The following is a 23,067-nucleotide window of genomic DNA, read 5'->3' as shown; positions in this document are numbered from 1 at the left end:
TCCGGTTTTGCAGATCGATCGGTACCCCTTGCCGCGGATCGAGGATTTAATGGTTAGGTTAAGCGGGGCTTGCTTCTTTTCCAAGATCGATTTGTCGCAGGCTTACAATCAGATTGAACTAGACGACACAAAAAAATACACCGTTATCAATACGCACAGGGGGCTATATAGGTATAACAGGCTCGTTTACGGCTTGGCGTCCAGTCCGGGAATTTTTCAGCGTATTATGTGCAATCTGTTAAGGGGAATTTCAAATGTGGAGATATTTTTAGACGACGTCATCATAGGCGGTAAAACAATAAGCGAGCATTTGGAGGCATTACAGGAAGTCTTTAGCAGACTACATAATTCGGGTCTCAAGTTAAAATCTAGCAAATGTGTTTTCCTAGTCAACGAAATTCGATACTTGGGTTACGTAATCAGTAAAGACGGGATCAAAACGGACCCATCTAAAATCGAGGCTATTGCAAAGCTACCTAGGCCAAGTAATGTTTCGGAACTTAGGTCATTTTTAGGAATTTTGAATTTTTATGGGAAATTTATAAAGAACATGAGTGGCAGGTTGGTTCCGTTATATGAGTTGTTAAAGAAAGATAAAGAGTGGCATTGGTCAGCAGAATGTGAAAATGCGTTTATTAAAATAAAAAAAATACTAAGTAGCGTGGACACCCTAGCCCATTATGATTCTAAGAAGCCATTAGTAGTAACGTGCGACGCGAGTGGGCGTGGCATCGGCGGCGTGCTGACGCAGATCGACGCCGGCAGCGGTGGCGAGCGCCCGGTAGCGTATGCGTCACGGACGCTGACCGATGCCGAAAAGAACTATTCACAGATACATCGCGAGGCGTTGGCTATAATTTTTTGCGTAAATAAATTTCATCAATATTTATACGGTCGACATTTCACGCTGCGGACAGACCACAAGCCCTTGGTATCTATTTTCGGTCCGAACACGGGTATCCCTGCTATGGTAGCCAGTCGTATGCAGCGCTGGGCGATTATTCTATCGGCTTACGGTACGTTCACACGGAGACACGATTTGCCGAATCTTATTTTCATCGGATCTGGAAAAACCGAATGTTGTATTCACACAGCACATCTTGCTTGGCCGTATCCGACGGCCTCGTATCGGGATCTCGTGTGAACTCACCATCCGGCTTTTATTAGCAAGAGCGCGCACAGTTCCTCACGTTGATTTGGAAGCGATGGACGTGAACAGTCTTGCTATACTATACTGGTATTATCGCCGTCAGCGTCGTAGAAAAAGATTGTGGTTAAACCCAATAGTACAAAGAAGATCAACAGTTGGTGCCTTTACAACTCTAATGCAGCAGTTAAGAAATGATCCACAAAAATTTTTTAACTACTTTAGAATGACTATACCTACATTTGATAATCTTTTGAAAAAAGTGGAAAAAGATTTGAAAAAGCGTGATACAAATATGAGGAAAAGCATTAGACCAGAAGAAAAATTAGCGATATGTATAAGGTAAGATTGAAATACTGTATTTTATTATAATTAAATTATTTATTAAAAATATGATTAAGATATTATAGACAATCGCTTGGTAGGTACACAGTTTGAAGTTTCCCAACTACATATTATGAAAGTCTGGTAAATCAGAAGCATTCGATTGAATACTTTGAGACTCTGGTGATGCTTGGTACTGCGATGTAAAATAGCCTTGTGATTGTGCCACATTTGGTTGATAGTTGTATGTTGATGAGTGTGCAGGAGACCATTCATTTCGGTTCTTTATATTTTGCAATAAATTTAAGACGCCTGATTGAAATTCTAATGTTTGATTATCGTTTAGCGTTGCCAATGATGGAAGTAGACTTTTAAAGAAAAACAAATTACGGTCTTCTTTCATTTCTTCTTTCTTCTTGCATTCCATTTGATAATCTATAAACTCACTCATTTTCTTATCAAACACGTTTAAATTCTGCCTCGATGGTCTGCTTTTTTTTCTTTTCGAACCACCTACTAAATTTTCATTATTACTTTCTTGTTGACTTTCATCTGTAGCATCTTGATTATTTGCGACATCTTCACCGAATAAATTGTCCAGAGCCATCGCACTGTCATGGGTAACATCTGATGTAACTGTAGCGGCTGTACTATCGTCTGCTGGGTTTGGTGTAACAATAGTTGCACTATCATGTGTGTCAGCTGGCGACACAATTTTTTTTAAGAACAACATTTGACGATGATAAACGTAGGCTCTCGGACATGTCGCAGACGATCCTGATTTTTTTGATTTCTTTTTCTCATTAATACTCCTCATCCAGCTGTCTCTAATATTAGTCCACTTCTTTACGATCGATTTAGCTGAAAAATATAATTAAATTTACTTGCAGATATATGGCTTCTGGGTGTTCATACAAGGATTTACATTACGCCTACCGAGTCGGAGTGTCTACGATCAGTAACATTATTAAGGAAGTAACGAATGCTATTTGGAACAATTTGCATGGGGAGTTTATGACATTACCCAACACAATATCTGACTGGGAATATATCGCCAATGGATTTAATACTAGAGCAAACTTTCCCCATTGCATTGGTGCAGTGGACGGTAAACATATTAGGATAAAAAAGCCAAACAACAGTGGTTCCATGTTTATGAATTACAAAGATTTCTTTTCCATCGTATTATTAGCAGTGGTTGATTCATATTATAAATTTACATACATCTGTGTGGGCTCGTATGGAAAAGAATGCGATTCGACAATATTCAAGGAGTGTACTTTTTGGAAAAAACTAATAGATGGTGATTTGCAATTACCGGCAGCATGTCCACTGACAAACGATTCCGATTTATCGATTCCGTTTGTAGTAATAGGCGATGAAGGTTTTGGCTTGCATCAACATTTGATGAGACCTTACGGCGGAAACCATTTGGATAGAAACAAAAGAATATATAACTACGAGGCCGTCGGATACGGCCAAGCAAGATGTGCTGTGTGAATACAACATTCGGTTTTTCCAGATCCGATGAAAATAAGATTCGGCAAATCGTGTCTCCGTATGAACGTACCGTTCGGTTTCAAGATCCGACAAAAAACCGAATCTACCCCTGCGTGTATCGTATGAACGCATGTATTGAATGCCCTATACCACTGTATCGGATCTGCATTTTGCAGTATCGCCGGATCGGTTTGTAGTCGCAAAATCGGATGTCAACTTCAGCAAGATTCGGCTTTTTTGTCGTGTCTTGAAACCGAATGCATGTGTGAACTCCTTCATTGAAATACTTATGCCACTAAACCGAATCCTGCAAAAAACCGATTCGGTAGAGAAACACTCGACGCCGTGTGAACGTACCGTTACTCGTTCGACATTGAGTATGTGCGAACTGATGAAAATAGCGCGGACGGTCTGTCACGTTTGCCGATCGACTGTAAACAAAGCGAGCCGACACCGCCTGAGCAAACGTACTTACATTGTATTCAAGATTCTTTATGTTTAGACTACAATGAAATAAAAAACGAGACGATACGGGATCCAATACTAGCTAAAGTATTGCTATACATACGGGACGGTTGGCCTGCACATTGTGAGTTAACAAATCTGAAACCGTACTGGAATAGGCGAAATGAGTTGTACGAGGAGTTAGGATGCGTTATGTGGGGGCACCGGTTAGTGGTGCCTGAACAATGTAAAAGTAAAATTTTAAAAATTATTCACGAACCCCACATGGGCATAGTAAAGTCCAAGGCGCTCGCCCGCAGCTATGTATGGTGGGCGGGCATCGACGAAGCGGTGGAGCGCGCGTGCCGGGAGTGCGAGGCGTGCGCGGCGCAGGCGGACGCGCCGCCACGGCAGACACCGCGCATGTGGCCCTGGCCATCGCGCCCCTGGACCTGCCTCCATTTAGATTTCTTGGGCCCAATCGGGGGGAAAACATTTTTGGTGGTAGTGGACGCGATGTCGAAGTGGTTCGAAGTTTTCCACATGACGGGGGTTTCGGCGAGCTATTTAATTGATCGGTTAAATGAATTATTCAGCCGGTTCGGTATACCGAAGCACATCGTCACTGATAACGGTACGCAGTTCGCTTCGAAGGAGTTCGAATATTTTAACCAGTATTACGGCATACAACACATTTTCACTCCACCTTATCACCCATCGTCGAACGGGTTAGCCGAAAACGCGGTTAAAACGCTTAAGAGGATAATTAAAAAGGCGCTGCAAGAGAAGCGGGACATAAACAGGGCTCTGTGGTCATTTTTACTTTACTACCGTAACGTGGAACATTTTACAACTGGCGAGAGCCCGGCGATGCTTTTACTCGGCAGACCGATACGTACCCGCCTCGATGTAATTAGACCGGATCGGGAGGGCAAAGTGCGTTGCGCACAACAACGTCAGCAGGAGGCGGCCGGCGGGGCCAACCGGACATTCGACAAGTCTGATACGGTTTGGTACAGGCAGTACCTTAAAGGGGAGAAATGGATTCCGGGGCAGGTAGTAGAGGTTCTTGGAAGCAGTAACTTTAAGGTAAGAGGATCCGACGGTGGGGTGGTGCACAGACATATCGATCAGTTGCGTAGGAGACCGAGCGAGAGCAGGCAATCGCTCGCGTCTGCCCCGTCTGTGTTGGGTGAACAGGTAGACAGTGCGAACGCTCAAGGATCAGACCCCGGGGGCGCGGGGTCGGAGGAGGAGGACGAATCGGAGGGGCCGACGGGAGAGAGGGCGCCGCGCGTGGCCGAGCCGCCGGCGTCGCAGCCGCAGCCCGCTCCGGCTTCACCGGGCGCGGCAGGACATGTGTCCGCGGCTGCCGCACTTAGAGTTCGCCCTATTAGGCAGTGCCGATTAGTTAAGCCTAAGTAATTAAGACTGTTGTATTTTATTTTATTTAAGTTAAGACTCTTGTTATGTTATGTTTTGTAATTCTTAGTTAGTATTTTCTTAGGCTTTAAGTATGTTGTCATTATTGTTGTAAGATAGTTTTAAGATAGTTCTTAATTAGTGTAGAGGAGTGTAATGTAGGTAGCTAGAGAACAACTGTGTGTAAAGTACCTTATAATTAATAAGATAATTTGTACGCCAGTTGGCAATAAACATCTTGGACTGCTCACTCGTGTTTCATTGTAAATATTACACCTTGCATCTAATTTTATTGACTAACATTTGATTAAGTCTTTCATTTAAACCGTTTGAAAAGGGCGAGTCCACAGCAGTAAAAATTATTGGAATATTTTTTCGTCTAAAAATGTTTTAAATTCTCTAGAATTGATGCCAGGGTATTGGTCTGAGAGAATCATGCCAATATTTTTATTTTCTGCACAGTTTCTTACTAGTTTTATGAAATCATTTGTAGTTTGTGTACTGGACGTCAAAATATATACGTATCTAGTAAAGTGATCTAATAGCAAGTGCAAATATCTCTTTGTTGACCTGGAACCACCAAAGCCTCCAATGGTATCTATAGAACATATTTCGAAAGGTTCTGTTGCCGGACCCAGATGGGACATTAATCCATACTTGTCTTTTCCTCTTGATTTATTTTTCATACATACTATACAATCCTCACATACTTTTTTATGTTTTTTGTCATGTTTTCAGCTGTGTACCATGTGCTGATCATTCTTTGCATTTGTTTAATCCCTATGTGACCTAGGCTTGCATGTACATTTTTGATTAATTTTATACTGAATTTCTCAGAAAGGATAATTTTTTCTTTTTTTTTTTCACTTTCTTGTAATAAACATTTTTTTTTGTAATTAATTTGTCTTTTCTGCATTGTAATATTTCATTTTTATTTTGGTCTTCTAGGATATCCTTTAGAGATATTATGTTGACTATTTTTAATTGTTCATCCAGGTTTTCATTTGCTTCTATAACTGGGTTTCTGCTTAAGCAATCAGCTTCAATGTTATACTTACCTGGAGAATATTTGATTTGGAAATCATATTGGGATAAATAGTAGGTAAGGTCTCCTAATTCTTCATCTGTTCTTGACTTTATGTTCAAATTCTCCAAGGGTTTGTGATCTGAATAGACAGTTAATTGCCTACCTATCAACAGATGCTGCCAATACTTCAAACATTCTTTAATTGCTAGGCATTCTAGATAGATAGCTTTCTTCCTTTTTTGAACTTCATTTATTTTTTTTGAGAAGTATGCCACTGGTTTCTCTTCATTATTTTCTTGTGGCTGTTTTAGGACTGCTCCTATTCCTAAAATACTTGCATCTGTATAAATGTGGATTGGCAAATTTGGATTAAAAATGGTTAATACTGGCTGAGAACACAATATTTGTTTCATTACTTCAAATGACTTTTGGCATTCCTTAGTCCAGTTAAAAGTTTGTTCCTTTCTTAAAAGATTATGTAATGGTTCTAATTTTATCGCTATGTTTGGAACATACTTATGATAAAAGTTTATTTTTCCTAGAAATTGTCTAACATTTTTCTTTGTGGTTGGAGTAGGAAATTTTTTTATTGATACTAAGTTGTCTTTCAGAGGCCTTACTGAATTTTTCTGTATAATGTGACCCAAATACTTAACTGAGTCTGCTGCAAACAAGCATTTTGAAAATTTTAGTCTGAAACCTTCAATTTTGATCGCTTGAAATATCTTTTCCAAGTGTTTGATATGATCTGAGAATGATTTTGAGAATATTAAAATGTCATCAATATAACATACTGTGAAATCTCCAAGTTTGTGTTTTCTTATTATATTACACATTATTCTTTGAAATATAGCCGGCGAGGTCTTCAGTCCGTAAGGTAGGCATGTCCATTGAAAGTGTCCCTCTTGGGTAACAAACGCAGTTTTATATCTGTCTGTGATACGCAGAGGTATTGACCAAAATGCTGAATTCAAGTCCAGTGTCGAAAAAAAATTGCAATCTCTTGTTTTTATTATTAGGTCTTCAATAAGTGGGAATGGTTGTGACTGCGGGATGACAATTTTATTTAAGTCTCTAAAATCTATGCAAAGTCTTGATTTTTTATTTTCCTCTCTTTATGCTAAAGTAACAGGTGCAGCAAATGGACTATAAGATTCTTCTATTATTTTTTTCTCCAATAATTGTCTGATTTGGTTTTCAATATCTTTTTTATCTTCTTCTGTGCAGCGATATGGCCTCATACTGCAATATTTTTCTGTTGACAGATCAATGTGTGCTTCATAATCTCTTACCGTTCCGATGTCAAACTTGTCTTTAGCAAATACAGATTTATTGTTCATTATTAAATCATCAATTACTGCCTGTTGTTGATAGTCTAGGTGATTTATTGAGATTTTTAAGTTGTCTTCAGTGAACTTATCATTTGAGTTTATTAAATTATGAAGTTTGACAGCTGTTATTTCTCAATAATTTTTTCTAAAATCTTTACCAAGGGATCTTCTAAATCCCTTTTTCCAACAATAGCTGACTGTTCTTGGGTAACTTCCTCAAGAAATTGGTTCTGGAAAATCATATTTTCTTCTTCATCACAATATGTTTGTAATATATCGACAGCAGAAAGCGGAAATGTCGTTTCTCAAAATATCTAGTTTTACACCAGAGCCAAAAAGCTATTTCAAAAAAATCACAACTCCTAAATTAATTAAGATAGGAAGTTGAACTTTGGAACGTATTTCTATCAATCTAAGCGTTATTTGATACCGTTAATTGGTATGTCCTAAAGTTACTAATCCATTGATTATTTTTACTAGTTACAGCAATTGATGTTAACTTATTTGGGCCAATTTTCGAGATACGACATTTCCGCTTTCTGCCGTCGATAGCTTCTGTCATTTTTATCCATACACTTCTACTTTGATGTCTTTTCTTTAACGTTTTTTTTCACTGTAGCAAAAGCTTTACAGTTTTGAATGTGTTTGTGATATTGTAATGATTGATATTCTTCCGGAATTATGAAAACTTTATCCACAGTTGCGATGGATGTTATTGCGATAAAGTTTGATTTTCCATCTGCCGTCGATTTTACTTGAAATGTAAATCTCAATTTGTCCATTTTCGTGTTTTTTAGTTTTTTAAGACGTTTTTGTTTTCTTCAGAATTAGGATAAAATAAAACAAAACTGAGTTTCTTTTGTTTGAAAGAAAGAAACGACATTTAATGCTACTATTTTAAATCCTAATCCTTATTTAATTAACATGGAAAAAAATATCAACTTTTAATTCACACAATGCTTTTTTAAACTTCTTGACATTAACAGGTTGACAGTTCTTTTTTAATATTAGTACAGACTAAATACTGATTAAAGAATAGCTACTATCCCACAGATCAATTAAACAATAAAAATTTAAATAAAATAAATTTTAAAGAAAATTATATGTATACCTCAGTATAGCGTGGCGACCCGTCGCCACGGCAAGCGTCGCCACGCCAACAATTCGGTTTACAAGTGATCCTATAGATGTTTCACATAAAAAATGTTGTGAATTTATTAAATTTTTTATGTTAAAGGTATAATGACTCACAAATGCATCGATTAGTGCCATGGCTCACTCGGGAACTTCATTATTTAATTAATGAGAATGTGGGGCATATATCTTATGTGATAACGAGGATCTTGGAGCTCCTACCTCAGTACCACATTAACTCTCCGGAGTTCAGGGAGGCGATGCTCCGGTACTTCGGCGACAGGACCGACCATTTTCTGCACGAACTGTACTGTTTCGCCTCCACACCCTACGACATGACCGGCTACGACCGCAACGTTCAATACACCACCGACACGAGGATATCTACTATGGTCAATGAGGTCATATCGAGTTCCGAGTCGGAAGCGAGCACGGACTCCGACATCGTTATGGTGTCCAGCTCCGAGCCGGCGGAGCAGCCCCCGGGACCCTCCAGAGTGCCCGCGCCCGTCTATCCTCAAAACTACATTCCAGTAGGTCTACTCTAATTCGACGAAACGAAACTTCGTTAACGAACGAATTTGAAACGAAATTTCGCAATGGACCTTACTCTATAACATTTTCGGACACGCACACGATGTTCGGATCCAGAGACAATTTTCGTGAACGATCTTCGTGAACGACATTGTGATGGTCTTTTTATGTGTCATTTGCGGCAAATTCCGGTTTTCGTATTATCTTAAAAAAAATAAAATTAATTGGCTTTATTTTCAATTTATACATTTAACTTGTAGTTTACCATGCATTTTTTATAATTTTCATGTACCAAATATAAACATTTACGTACTAAATTTATTTTCGATTAAATCTACAGAGACACTCTAAAGAACCTTATCACTGACGATGTTAACCGACCTATTTTAAGAGCCCGATTTCAGCTTAACATTGGTAACAATGTACCGGCCCTCCCGCGAACGCGGGTGTACTGGTGGAGACCTCACCTGGCCGGTCTTCGTACGGCTTGTCAGGTGGCACGCCGCACGTACACCCGCAGCCGCAGAAGAAGCAGGAGGGACATGGACCAAGAGACGCTGCTGCTCGCCGCGTACCGGGCCGCTCGTTCGGCGCTGACCTCGGCCATAAAGGCCGCCAAGGAGGAAGCCTGGAAGGAGTGGCTCGAGAGCCTGAACCGTGATCCGTGGGGGCGCCCATATAAGATCGTGAGCCAAAAGCTCCGACCATGGGCCCCCCGCTAACCAGGTCTCTCGATCCGCTCCTCACAGAGCAGGTGGTCAGCTCCCTCTTCCCGGCAAGGGAGGAGTGGGTGCCGCCGAGGATGGCGGCGCCGGATCCTGAGGGACCGGCCGTATCGGGCGAGGAAATCCCGCCCGTATCTGAGGCCGAGCTCGGGGCCGCGGTTCTGAAGCTAAGGCTGAAGAACCGCGCTCCGGGCCCAGACGGCGTCCCTGGGCGCGCCCTCGCCCAAGTCGTGCCGGTCCTTCAGGAGGAGACGCTGTCCCTGTTGTCGGAGTGCTTGGCGTCCGGAAGAGTCCCGCGGCGGTGGAAGATGGGTAAGCTCGTGCTTCTCCGGAAGCCCGGGCGCCCGGCCGACTCGCCGTCGGCCTACCGCCCCATCGTGTTGCTCGACGAGGCGTGCAAGCTGTTCGAGCGAGTGCTCGCTGCGCGTCTCGTCGCGCACATGGAGGCGGTTGGGCCCAATTTGAGCGGCGGCCAGTTCGGCTTCCGTCGCGGGCGGTCCACCATTGACGCCATCACCCGACTCAGGGACAGGGTCGAGGAGGTTGTCGGCCACGGGGGAGTGTTGTTGGCGGTGTCGCTGGACATCGCGAACGCCTTCAACACGATCCCCTGGCCGACAATCGCGGAGGCGCTGAGGTACCACCGCGTCCCGGGGTACCTCAGGCGAGTCCTTGCGGACTACTTCGTCGACCGGGCCATATTTTATCCGGCCCGAGACCAGGTAGTCCGCAGGGACATGACGTGCGGTGTTCCACAGGGGTCGGTCCTCGGGCCGCTCCTGTGGAACATCGGATACGATTGGGTTCTGCGCGGTGCCAATCTCCGGGGTGTCGAAGTTCTTTGTTATGCCGACGACACCCTGGTCACCGCGCGGGGCCCAACTTTCCGGGACGCGGGCGTGCTCGCAACTGCGGGCACGGCCCACGTGGTGCGCCGCATCAGGGCCCTGGGCCTCAACGTGGCCCTCGAGAAGTCCGAGGCCATGTTCTTCCATGGGCCTCGGACTAAGCCCCCCCGCGGCTATTCCATCGTTGTGAGTGGCACCCCCATTGCTGTCGGGGGGACTATGAAATATCTTGGTCTCGTCCTCGACAGCCGATGGGGGTTCGGTGAGCATTTCCGGATACTTGCACCAAAGCTGGTGAAGTATGCGGGAATGCTCACCAGGCTGCTCCCCAACTGTGTGGGGGCGGGCGGTGTATGCCGCCGCCTATACGACGGTGTGGTGCGCTCTAAGGCGCTCTACGGAGCGCCCATTTGGGCGTCGAGGCCCCTGAGCAAGGATAACATGGTCCTGTTGCGACGTGCGCAACGGACCATGGCTCAGCGGGCCTCCAGAGCGTATCGCACCGTCTCGTACGAGGCGGCGTGCCTCATCTCCGGGAGCCTCCCTTGGGACCTCGAAGCCGGGGTCCTGGCGGAGGTTTACCGGAGAAGGGCCCTGATGCGGCATAGAGGTGAAGAACCCCTCCCGGAAGAGATCGTACGCTGGAGGAAGGAAGGACGTGACGATCTCTTCCGGCGATGGGAAAAGAGGTTGGCGGACACCTCGGTGAGCAGGCGACTCGTCGAGGCTGTCCGCCCCGTCCTGCGCCAGTGGGTGGAGGCGAAGCACCGGGAGCCGACTTACTTCCTGACGCAGCTTCTCACAGGGCACGGCTGTTTTGGCCGTTACCTGTATGAAGTTGTGGGAATTGAGTCGGATCCCGGTTGCCGACATTGCGCGACCGGCGCCGTGGACACGGCCGAGCATACGCTCGCCGTTTGCACGGCCTGGGACGCTCAACGCGCCACACTCATTGGCGCAATAGGACGCGATCTGTCGCTGCCGGCCGTTGTTAGATCGATGGCCGACAGCGAGCAGAGCTGGGCCGCCATCGCCTCGTTTGCACGCGAGGTGATGGCGGCCAAGAGAGAAGCCCTGCGGGAACGGGAACGCGCCAGCGAAACGCTGCCGCCCCGCAGGGCCCCAGCGAGGGGCCGCCGGCGTACGAGGTACGCCGCGGCCCTTCAACCAATTTGAGGTGGCCACGCGCGGCAGGCCGGGGGGCCTGCTGCGCCGAATGTGGCGGATGCCCTCTCTCCTGTGTTCCGAGGGAGGGCATCATAGGGTGATGGGAGGGGGTGTTAAAAACAGCCCCTCCCTACACGTGTCGAGCCCCTACCAAGGGGCTCCCCTAGCCGGGTCGTGGATAAACTAACGTAGATGCCACGGCCCGGTCAGGCGAAGGAGAACACCGCGGGGTTTAGTGGGTATTCCGGTCGCCTTCCGCGGCCGGCGAGTCCCACACGAAACCGTCCCTGCTGCCCCCGCAGCACGGACGGCGAAGTGCGTAAATGCCCGCGTAATTCCCGCGTCAACAAAAAAAAAAAAAAAAATTGGTAACAATGTACGACAACTAAAATTGTACACATATTCACGATGTTGACAAACGTCATTTAGGATTTTTGTACCAAATATTTGAAAAAGTTTTGTAAAGTTTGTTCTTCAAGTGTTTCCATAATCATGTTTTCAAGTGCTTTTCACATACTTCGCTGTCGCGATAAATAATTTGTGAGAAGGTTCCAAGCTCACTTTGAGTCTGCACTTTTTTCTCGACGTTCGTTTGGATAATAAACTTCGTAAGTAAACCTCATATTATATTTATTAGTTTGTTTACTATAATTATCGTCTCTTCGGTTGAAATATACATTATTGACGGTCGAGTTGGCGATTGTAGCTTTTATGGCGAACACAATTATATCTAAGGACTTACTATCCAAAGTTAAAAGTTGCGGAGACTGGTAGTTTTTAATAAATAAAATCGTACTTAGGTTAGTTATTTTCACTACTTTTGACGTAACTTTGACAGTTTTATTTTATAAGTGGTCAAAGGTTTTTATTTTATACAGCCATAAGTCATGTATGCTACTAAAATAAATTAAAAAAAATAACAAAAAAAAACATATGAAATAGGCAGAATTTGATTCCCTAACAAAAGAAATTTGCAACGTCTCCGGCGCTATGGGATGAGTAGCCCCTCCGCCCTAGCGTAACAAGGCGCGGGTGCCTGTTACAGCGGGCGGGGGCTGCTCCCCCTCCGCGCCTCCGGCTTTTCATAAACACTCTAGTGACTCATATCCAAACTTACAATACAAATTTACAAAGAATTTAATACCACAATGACGCCACGCTACTGAAAAACCGTTAATAGATAATGCCAAAGAGTTTGTAAACATTTCGCTAGTACACTATGAAATGGTTACATGCTCTTTGCTACTTCGTAGTTTTGCGTTCCGTGTCTTCAAAATTATGAAATAATTAAACAATATAAATGTCAGATTTTTACTATTTTTAATCAATTTAAGATAACATTTCGCAATAAAAATTAAAATAAATAATACGTTTGGTTTAAAAAACTTTAATTGAATTAAATAGAGTATTTTTTTAATTTATTTAAGCAGCATACATGACTTATGGCTGTATAAAATAAAAGCCTTTGCCCATTTTTTTAATAAAACTGTCAAAGTTACGTCAAAAGTAGTGGAAATCTAACCTAAAATACGATTTTATTTATTAAAAACTACCAGTCTCCGCAACTTTAAACTTTGGATAGTAAGTCCTTAGATATAATTGTGTTCGCCATAAAAGCTACAATCGCCAACTCGACCGTCAATAATGTATATTTCAGCCAATCGGCAGTTTTTGAATAGCTTAGAGTAATAAAATTGTTAAAAAGCACGAGTGTGGATAATCCAGCCAAGTACTTTAGAAACGAAATGACAGACCGCGGTTAGATTGGCGGTTGGGTTTGAAAATAGTGTTGCCACACAAACAGTATAAAGTTTTTAAAAATTCCATCAGAACAAAAAAGAAATATTTGATTATCGTTAAGTGAATCTAAAAGCCTCCGCAGAAAAGAGACTTATTCGCACAATAGTCTAATCGGCACATAATGTGAATAAGCATGTATTGAAGTAAGCACACTACAGCGACTTACTATCGGTCGACCAAAAAATTGAATTATGCTTAACTTTTGATTTTAAACCATATAAACATTAAACTATCGAGACTTCTTCATGTGCATAGCTGCAATTGGCGCATATACACTGCCGATTGTTTAGTTTACTCGTCGATTAATTCCTTTGCTGCATTTCCCCTGACGGTATTCACATAAGATGTGTACTAAAATTCTAATGCTAAATTCGAGTTGCTGTTGCCGCGATAAAGCATCGTCTTCACTCAAAGTCGGACTGCTTGGGTACACTATAATCTTCGATAATGCAAACGAAAACTTTATTTTAAACTTTTACAACATGTTCCTTTTAACAATAATCAAAATAAACAACCAAGTCGTCATAGTAATTTTATTTAATTTTTTCAATATGATTTTCTTCCTTTCTTTTGTCATTGTCATTCATTGTCTCACGTCTCTCGCCAGTAACATCAACGTCCTCCCTCGACGTGGAGACCGATAAGGTCGTACAATTTTCTCAAACTCTCAGATGTCTTTCAACTGGAGTTCAGTGGTTATTTCTCTACATTAAGCTCATCATATATTAGAAACTGTCGTCTAAAGAAGTGTCGAATCCTTGTGTGTTTGGTTCGTCTGTGGAATCGTGACGTAGGTCATTGGGAGGATGTTTTACCAGCAGTTCCATCAGATCATTATTATGCACCATTATTAATGCTATTCCGCATGAAAGATTCTTTAAACATCCTCGTAGAACAGTAGACGGAGCACTCTTCTCGGGAAAATTCAGAACCTGCAGGAGGTAATGAAGTTGTGTGAAACGATGAAGCTACTTCTCTTCGGCGATCCTAGAGGTGGTGATGTGGTGTTATTTCAACCTTTGCATTTTTCATAATTTTTATATTTAGAAATTGTTACGTTGACATTGTCACTGTAATTTTTAATGAAATAAAATCAATATATTTGGTGTGCCGTTTATTTATTACATCGATATGTCTGTTAAAAGATTGGTATTCTTGCTTTAGAAATTTAGTGCAGTCTTAAATTGAGGTGGAGTGTTGTGAATGGGATCTTCTTGAGGATCGAAAGAGGTTGTTGCACTATTAGGTTGATTCTCTAAGGAAGATATATTTAAAACAGTAGAGAAAATATGTGCACGAGATAGAATTTTAATTTTATTATTTTACGTTGTTGTTCAATCAATTTATTAGTTTAATAATAAACATTATTTAAGTAATTTACAGTGTGTAATTCCTAACCAAATTCTATCAAACTGCGTTAAATCAAATTTATTATTTTTTAAGTATTTGTTATAATTTGTGTTACATTTTTTGTTATAGTGGCAACAAAATTTCTTTTTAGCCGACTTCAAAAAGAAGGAGGTTATCAATTCGACTGAATTTTTTTTTTTTTTTTTTTTTATGTGTGTTACCGCGAATCTCCGCCCCTGGTGGTCCGATTTTGATAAAAATTATTTTAAACGAAAGGAAGTGCTTGCAGGTGGGTCCCATTTTTTTGTTTTTTTTTTAAATAACTAGAAGAATAGTAGAATTTGAATATAGCTTCAAAATTTGTTGCGGAAATTAGGGACATTTTTGCTTTCAGCGCTTACGTAGGCTAAACTATAAGACCTACATCAAAATGATGTATGGCGAATTGTAGCTCTTTAAATGTGCTAAATAAAAGTCCGCGATAGCATATATCTATCTTTTATAGTTTTCTCACAATAACCATTTTTTTCTTTACGAAACATTAATTAAATTCATGCCCTATTTCCGACGCTATTATTCAAGTTCAGTATTAACCCTTATGTAAATAAATATGTTCATTATCAAGAGAATTTAATGTAGATTATATTTGCAATTGAAACTATTTCATTCTGTCTAATAGTTTAGGAGATATCGTAAGAATAAAATTACGCGGAAACGAAAAATGCTACATCGCGTTACAATGAATAGCACAAATTTGCTTTCTGGGCTTACGTAGGTCAAACTGTATGACCTACATTAAAATGATGTATGGAGTAATTATAGATCCTTAAATTTGCTAAATAAAAGTCTCAGGTGGCATATATCTATCATCGATGGATGTCTCACAAAAACCATGTTATTGTGAACAAACTTCGATTAAAATGCACACGAAAAACAGCGTCGTAAACTTACGGCGCTATTATATTATATTCGATATGAATCCTTATCCAAATAAATATGTTTGATGGCTAGAGTATTAAATGCAGATTACATTAGCCTTTAAACTATGTAATTCTGATCAATAGTTTGGAAGATATTAAATGATTAAAAACTACGCGCATTCGAAAAATGCTAGTGCGGCGCGCGGCTGGACAAAATTATAGGCAAGCTACGATGTATTAGTTCGTTAATTTTCAATTTGTATACCGATTTTGATAATTAGTTCATTGTTTAAAGGAATAGTGGTTATCTGCTGCATTGTCTATTAGTTTTTGAGTACACACATATTAAAAAGGAAAGTCCTTTTCTTTATTTGTCTTATTTCTTTCCTCATGCGTATTAAGGAAATTTGTAATTGAACTTCAAATTCACTAAAAATTGTGAAATAAAACAAAAATTTTAAGAAAAAAAAATAGCCGACTTCAAAAAAAACAATCTCAAACAAAATGCACTCAAAAGTAACATAAAAAAACAATTTCAAACAAAATGCATTCAAAAGTACCATAAAAAACAATTTCAAACAAAATGCATTCAAAAGTACCATAAAAAACAATCTCAAACAAAATTCACTAAAAAGAAACAAAATAATGACATGAAAACTTCTTTCTTTCTTTCTTCTCTCTTTCAAAAACCCTCTAAACTCTAAAGAAAGTAAATATTATTATAAATAAATATAATATTCATAAATTCATAAATTCAATTGTATTTTGGATAGGGACTGGCCCCAATGGCATACAATATTTACTGATGCTTCAAAATCATCTCCTGATAGTGCTGTAGGGGCAGCTGTTTGGTTTCCCAAATTCAAAATTGTTTTAAGCTTTAAATGTCCCCCATCAACCTCCATTTTTACGGCAGAAGCAATAGCATTGTTAGAAGCCATTTCTTTTGTCGAATCGCACAAACTAAACAAAACTATAATTTTTTCGGACTCACTAAGCTGCCTTAGAGACATTTTAAAAAGTCCTTTCCGTGCTCGTGACAATTGTAGCATCACACTTAAAATTAAACAACTTCTATACAAATGCCACTGCTCCGGTATTGAAATTGTCTTGGCTTGGATCCCCAGCCACTCGGGTATCAGTGGTAATGAGACAGTGGACTCATGTGCAAAGGCCGCCGTTCAATCTGGCTGCGACACTTACAGATCTTGCCTCCCCCGAGACTTGCGTATCTCTGCTAAGTCGTCTTTACTAAACACTTGGAATAATATCTGGCAAAGATCTAGTCAATTAAAAGGTAAATTCTTTGGGTCGATTCAACCTTTTATTCCCTCCAAACCATGGTATCTTAAACATGGGAATATTAACAAATATACAATATCAGTAATAACCCGATTACGACTGGGCTTTGTTGCTACACCAGTCTTCCTGGCCAAAATTCGTATTCGTGACCATTCCTTATGTGAGTGTGGTATGGGCAAGGGATCCTTAGAACATATTTTTTTTAATTGTCCGAAACTTAAAATTCAATTGTATGACATACTTCCTCCTCGAATCCCCAGACCCATTAACATCCCATTCCTGCTAACCCTGGTTCACACACCACTGGTTAAGGTTTTATTTAAATTCTTAAATACTAATAATATTAAACTATAAATAACCGTATACTTGATATCTTAATTTTTATTAACCCACTAACAATTGTGTTGTCCTTTTTCAGTGTCTCAACTGTCATTATCAGCTACCGGTCATTTGTCGGAGCATACCGAACCTCGTTACCTTGATTGTCTCTTGCTATTTAATATTTTGATCACACGCACTTTACACTTTCATTTATCTTCAACCTTGACGTTGGCGAAATCATCGAAATAAAAACGATGGGGTCCACTATTAATTAAAAGAAGAAGAAGAAGAAGAAGAAAATAAATAAATGTTTTAATTACAATTGCTAAATTAATGCTAGATAAAGTAATAATTCAAACAGAAAATAACTTTAAAGTGATGTGAATTTACAAGTTTACGTGACTGTGTTGTGCTATTTGATAAATATGAAATGAAAAGTTGCAGTATTTATTTTAAGTCATTCTCTGTTCGCTAATTAAAATTAAAGTTACATTACAATAAATTGTAGTATTATTTCTATTACAATCTTAGATCTATCTTAAGTATAAGTCTAGGGTATAGGATATTACATCTAGGAGCTAAATTACATAGTTGAAGTAAAAATTTAAAGTTAGATTTTAACATTTGTTTGAATAAAGAAAATATAAGCAGAATTACTGAGATGGTAATAAGACAAGTTTATGTATAGGGCGCTTGTACTGTCCCTTAGCAGTTTTGACCAAGACTGACCGGGTTAGGTGGTCATCTTTTGAACTATAAATCTCGATAATTCTCCCCATGGGCCAACACATTGGCGGAGTGTTTTCATCTTTAATAAGAACTATATTTCCTACTTGTAAATTAGGAGAGTCCGTAAACCACTTTTGTCTAGTTTGAAGTTCAGACAAATATGTTTTGTAAAATTCTTTCCAGAATTGCTGTTTAATTGATGTAATCTTTTGCCAAATATTAAGTCTATTGTCTGAAATTTTAGCTAGACTGGGCTCTGGTATATCTAACATTGTTGTGCCAATAAGAAAATGACTTGGACTTATATAATTAATTGAATCTATATTATCAGTAGTTGCAAATAATGGTCTTGAATTTAATATTGGTTCGATTTGACAAAGTATGGTAGATAATTGTTCAGAGGTCATTCTACAATTACCTAATTTTCTTTTGAGTAAATATTTAGTTTGTTTATTGCAAGACTCATAGATTCCTCCCATATGACTAGCGAGAGGTGTGGTGAAATTCCACTTTATATTTAGATTGTTAGTATAATCCATAATCTGACTGTAAGATGTCTCATTTTTGAACATATTATACAGGTCATGTAGTTCATGATCTGCACCTTTGAAATATAAAGCATTGTCTGATAAAATGCTGCTGCGGATACCTCTACGAGCAACAAATCTTTTTAGGCATGAGATAAATGATGGTGTTGTAAGATCAGTTGATAATTCAATATGTATGCATCTAGTTGATAGACAGACTAGTATTAATATGTAGCTCTTTATAAATTTAGCATTGTGTAGATTTGAACTTTTAATGTATATTGGACCTCCATAGTCTATTGCTATGTGTAAGAATGGTCGTTCTAAATAGACTCTATGAGATGGTAGGTTAGCCATCATTTGCCTACAGGTCTGACCGCGATATCTGGTACATACTGTGCACTTGTAGACAATTTTCTTTACTTCAACTCTAGCATGGATAGGCCAATATGTAAGTCTTAAGTTTGAGACTGTGTTCTGAATGCCTGAGTGAAAGAGTTGTATGATGAGAGATGTGACATGGCACTTGGGTAATATTATAGGATATTTCTGATTATATTGAATGTTTGCATGTTTAATTCTACCACCTACTCTTAATAGAGAGTCTCGACTGTCTATAAATGGGGATAGTCTTTTGAGTGGACTATTTGAATAGGTATAATTAGTTTTACCTGACTTTAATTCTAATATTTCTCTTTTAAAGTGAGATGCTTGTACAACCTTGATTATGAAGTTATGGCTAACTTTTAATTCTTCAGGTGTGAGAGGACCTGTGATTCTATGATTGTGTTTGAGGTTATGACAAAATCTGTGACACTGAGCAATTGTGTTTAATAATCTTTGAAAACTTGAAAATCTTTACACTATCCCCAGACCGACGAATTTCAAATCTTTGTTAGGCCTCGTACATACTCCTTTTGTAAATATTTTATGTGAATATGTTAACCAGAATAACATTAGACTATAAGTTGTTTGTCTTTACTAACCTTCTAACAATCTGTTTTGTTATATATATTGTTTGTCTTGTTTTAGGTAAGTAATTCAACAGTCGATTACTTTGTCAAATAATAATAATCAAAATTGATGTGACCTTGTGCAATCACGAAACCCACCAAATAAACAAGAGCCCACACCTAAAGACACCTGGATTCAGTCAAAACCACAGACCAAGCTCTATGAACTGGATTTTGGCGAAATCAAAAAGGACCGCCATTAAAAAAGAAATTGAATTGAAAATCTTTCAAATATGTTCATAAAGTATTCTAAGTCATCATCATTATAATATTCTAAGACAGTTTGATTTTTATTAGGGCTTACTACTTTAATGAGATAGGTTTCTACTTCTATTTTTATCTGAGCACTACCGCATGGCCAGTCACTAGGTGGTGAGAGCAAGTATGTCGGACCGTGCCACCATAGTGATAAATTATTTAAATCTTTAGCATGTACGCCATGAGTAAGTCTGCAGCATTGTCATAAGTTCTAGTATGATGCCACAAATTAGAATCTGAGTTTTGTAATATTTGTGAGATTCTATTTGATACATAAACTTCCCATTTTTTGTAGGGTGAGTTTATCCAATTTAAAACTATACTTGAATCTGTGAAATAGTATACAGAATGTATTTTAATAGCTACTTCTAAGGCAAGTTTGACCTTTTTCATTAATTTTGAGAGTAGTGTAGCGCTAGAAAGTTCTAGTTTTGGTAAGCTGACTGTGCGTACAGGGGCAACTTTGCTTTTGCTAATAACTAAATTAGAAGTTGGCTTTTGATTAGGATAATGTGCTACAATGTAGATACATGAGCCATAATTGTGTTTATTTTATTTTATACATTACTACTACATAGGTATTTATTTAATCAAATAGGTACCACATTTTCTCTAATTCATTTGATTCGTAATACTCGTATCTTATTTCCAATCTACTTATCGTAAGCAATCTTCAACATTCGATTAGGCTTTATTCGTGACAATGATAAGCCAATCCTAACTGATCCATGACACTGATCAGTGGCCTAACTGATCCTTGACGTTGATCAATACCCTAAGCTGATCCATGACGTTGACCAGCGACCTAAACTGATCCTTGACGTTGATCAGTACCCTAAGCTGATCCATGACGTTGACCAGCGACCTAAACTGATCCTTGACGTTGATCAGTACCCTAAGCTGATCCATGACGTTGACCAGCGACCTAAACTGATCCTTGACGTTGATCAGTACCCTAAGCTGATCCATGACGTTGATCAGCGACCTAAACTGATCCTTGACGTTGATCAGTACCCTAAGCTGATCCATGACGTTGACCAGCGACCTAAACTGATCCTTGACGTTGATCAGTACCCTAAGCTGATCCATGACGTTGATCAGCGACCTAAACTGATCCTTGACGTTGACCAGTGACTGACATTAAACTAATAATTATATTCCGGCCGACGCCATGACGTATTATGAAGCCGGCGTATCAACAACACTCAAGTAGGGATGTTAACATTGAGTTAAAAATCGATTTTTCGAAAATCGATTTTTACAGTGGATGATAAAAATCGATTTGTCGATTAATCGATTTTTAAATAAAAAATAATCGATTTTAGTCGATTTTTATAAAAAAATTTAAAATACAGGGAAAATATAGAAATACAATATATTATTTCCTTGGCACTTATTGCAATAAAACATTTTATAAAATAAAATAAAAATTAAGTAAATGTAGTAAAACAAAACAACAAACTTATGATTTTAAAAACGAAAATATGAAACAAATAATTTCTTAAACATTCATTTAAACACTAAAAAAATATTAATAATCACAAATAAGATAAACTAGCTGTGCTAATGACTTCTTCCGCGTGAAATACTTTTTTCGGGTAGCATTTTAATTATTTAGGCTAATTATTTTACTTAACATTATAAAAATTACATCAAAACATATTAAACATACAAAACATTCTCATAAACCTTATATTTTTCCATACAAACTTTCAAGTCCTATTCCCTATTGTTATTTTGCTCCCTAGAGGGTAACTTTTACAAATTTAAAATGTCATATTTATTTATATCAAATTAACAGACTAAAAATAAGTTTCAAGCTTCTAACTATAAAATTGATCATACTTCCATATCCCCCTCTTTCAATCACATGAAAATCCTTTTTTTATTATTTCATTGAATTCTATTCTATTTCTATTTAATAAGTAGCCCATGTCCTTTCTTCAGGCTCTAGATCTAGACTATCTTTGTACCAAATTTAATTTAAATCGGTTCAGTAGTTTTAGCATAAAAGCGAGACAGACAGAGTTGTTTTCTTATTTAATTTAATATTAGAAGGCATAAGTATTAGAATATAAAAATATATTAAACTGACTTGTTCATTTACAACAATTTGCAATGAACTTGTTTATCGTATCATATGTCGCAGGGCGTGAAATATCTCATCGATAGCGCTTTTAGAAAAATCGAATAAATTATATAATCGATTTTTAAAAAATCGATTTTTGTAAAAAAAATAATCGTTCCATAAAAATCGTAAAAAATCTTATAATAATCGATTTTTTCATAATCGATTATTATTTTAACATCCCTATTCCCTACACTCAAGCAGTCACGCGCCGCCCGCCCTGGCGAGTACACACGCGCAAAGTTGAGAAAAGTCGCTCCGCACACCTAAAAGTTACGAAAATTCTATGTTGCGGGAAAAGTTTCGCGAAATAGTGAGTGCTATACATCAAAAGAAGCGCAAAAATTTGGTGAATTAGGCGGTGTAAATATTATTTACATCAAGTGAAAGTGGTGAAAGTTATACGTGAAAACGGCAAAATTTCATCACTTATAAACATTCAAAAAATCACGCTGCCAAAACTAAAGCGACGACCTATCGTTTTTATTACACCAAACGATAGCTCTCATCAAGACCTAGGTCCCCAGCCAGGTTCCTGATTTTTCCAGGTGGGAAATCCTTGAGAAAATCTAGGAAAACCAAAACCGCGTGGACCAGGAGATCAGGATCCAGGAGTGCTGGAGGTACGTGGCATAGTTTGTTAGATAGCCCTTGAGAGACTGATTAAACACATATTTTCAAAATTAAAATCGGACAAATATTTACGAAGATATTGAATTTAGAAAATTGGGAAAAAATAACGCCATTTTCAAAAAATCATAATTCGGAAACAAGATCGAGGACATATATATATTTTTATTCTATCATAAACGTCAACTCAAGAGCTATAATTTGATACCTTGACCGGATTTTTCCGATCAAAATTGAAGGAAATATTGACAATTTTACAAAATAAGAAAACATTAGACAAAGATTTAATAAAATCAAGGGAAAAAAGGACAAAGGGACACAGGATAAGGTTTTAGGACATAGACAATATACTAGTGAAAGTGCCTAAATAGATAACTGTCGAAAAAAGTGCAAAAAACATAGTTTATACATAGTTTTTAAAAATATTAAATGTTTGTTTACATTTCCTTCAACTTGAGAACCCCGTTTTGACACCTTGAGAACCCC

The 23,067-nt window shown here is 39.0% G+C and overlaps 4 protein-coding genes across 4 annotated transcripts; 2 read left to right on the top strand and 2 right to left on the bottom strand.

The window, feature by feature from the left end:
• Nucleotides 1-1,007: 1,007 nt before the first annotated feature.
• Nucleotides 1,008-2,971, top strand: LOC106711558 (protein ALP1-like). The gene is made up of 2 exons (XM_045685538.1): nucleotides 1,008-1,489; nucleotides 2,362-2,971. The coding sequence occupies exons 1-2, from the start codon at nucleotides 1,206-1,208 to the stop codon at nucleotides 2,969-2,971; spliced, it is 894 nt and encodes a 297-aa protein (XP_045541494.1). The 5' UTR covers nucleotides 1,008-1,205.
• Nucleotides 1,555-2,368, bottom strand: LOC123723177. The gene has a single exon (XM_045685739.1). The coding sequence runs from the start codon at nucleotides 2,286-2,288 to the stop codon at nucleotides 1,596-1,598; it is 693 nt and encodes a 230-aa protein (XP_045541695.1). The 5' UTR covers nucleotides 2,289-2,368; the 3' UTR covers nucleotides 1,555-1,595.
• Nucleotides 2,972-3,628: 657 nt separating the features above from the next.
• On the top strand, nucleotides 3,629-4,840 carry LOC123722994 (uncharacterized protein K02A2.6-like). The gene has a single exon (XM_045685537.1). It carries the CDS (start codon nucleotides 3,629-3,631, stop codon nucleotides 4,838-4,840), a length of 1,212 nt encoding a protein of 403 aa, XP_045541493.1.
• A 15,721-nt stretch (nucleotides 4,841-20,561) lies between these two features.
• On the bottom strand, nucleotides 20,562-20,912 carry LOC123722993. Its single transcript, XM_045685536.1, has one exon. It carries the CDS (start codon nucleotides 20,910-20,912, stop codon nucleotides 20,562-20,564), a length of 351 nt encoding a protein of 116 aa, XP_045541492.1.
• Nucleotides 20,913-23,067: the final 2,155 nt, after the last annotated feature.

This window comes from Papilio machaon, chromosome W, assembly GCF_912999745.1.
Source record: "Papilio machaon chromosome W, ilPapMach1.1, whole genome shotgun sequence".
NCBI classification, from domain to species: domain Eukaryota; kingdom Metazoa; phylum Arthropoda; class Insecta; order Lepidoptera; family Papilionidae; genus Papilio; species Papilio machaon.
This window is presented reverse-complemented; position numbering and strand designations above follow the sequence as displayed.

What these genes read in the sequence shown, in the direction of transcription:
- LOC106711558 (XM_045685538.1), top strand. Translation starts at nt 1,206, where the DNA reads ATGGACGTGAACAGTCTTGCTATACTATACTGGTATTATCGCCGTCAG. An exon ending in AAATTAGCGATATGTATAAG is followed by an intron (nt 1,490 to 2,361) that starts GTAAGATTGAAA and finishes ATTTACTTGCAG; the next exon opens with ATATATGGCTTCTGGGTGTT.
- LOC123723177 (XM_045685739.1), bottom strand. Translation starts at nt 2,288, where the DNA reads ATGAGGAGTATTAATGAGAAAAAGAAATCAAAAAAATCAGGATCGTCT.
- LOC123722994 (XM_045685537.1), top strand. Translation starts at nt 3,629, where the DNA reads ATGTGGGGGCACCGGTTAGTGGTGCCTGAACAATGTAAAAGTAAAATT.
- LOC123722993 (XM_045685536.1), bottom strand. Translation starts at nt 20,912, where the DNA reads ATGGATCAGCTTAGGGTACTGATCAACGTCAAGGATCAGTTTAGGTCG.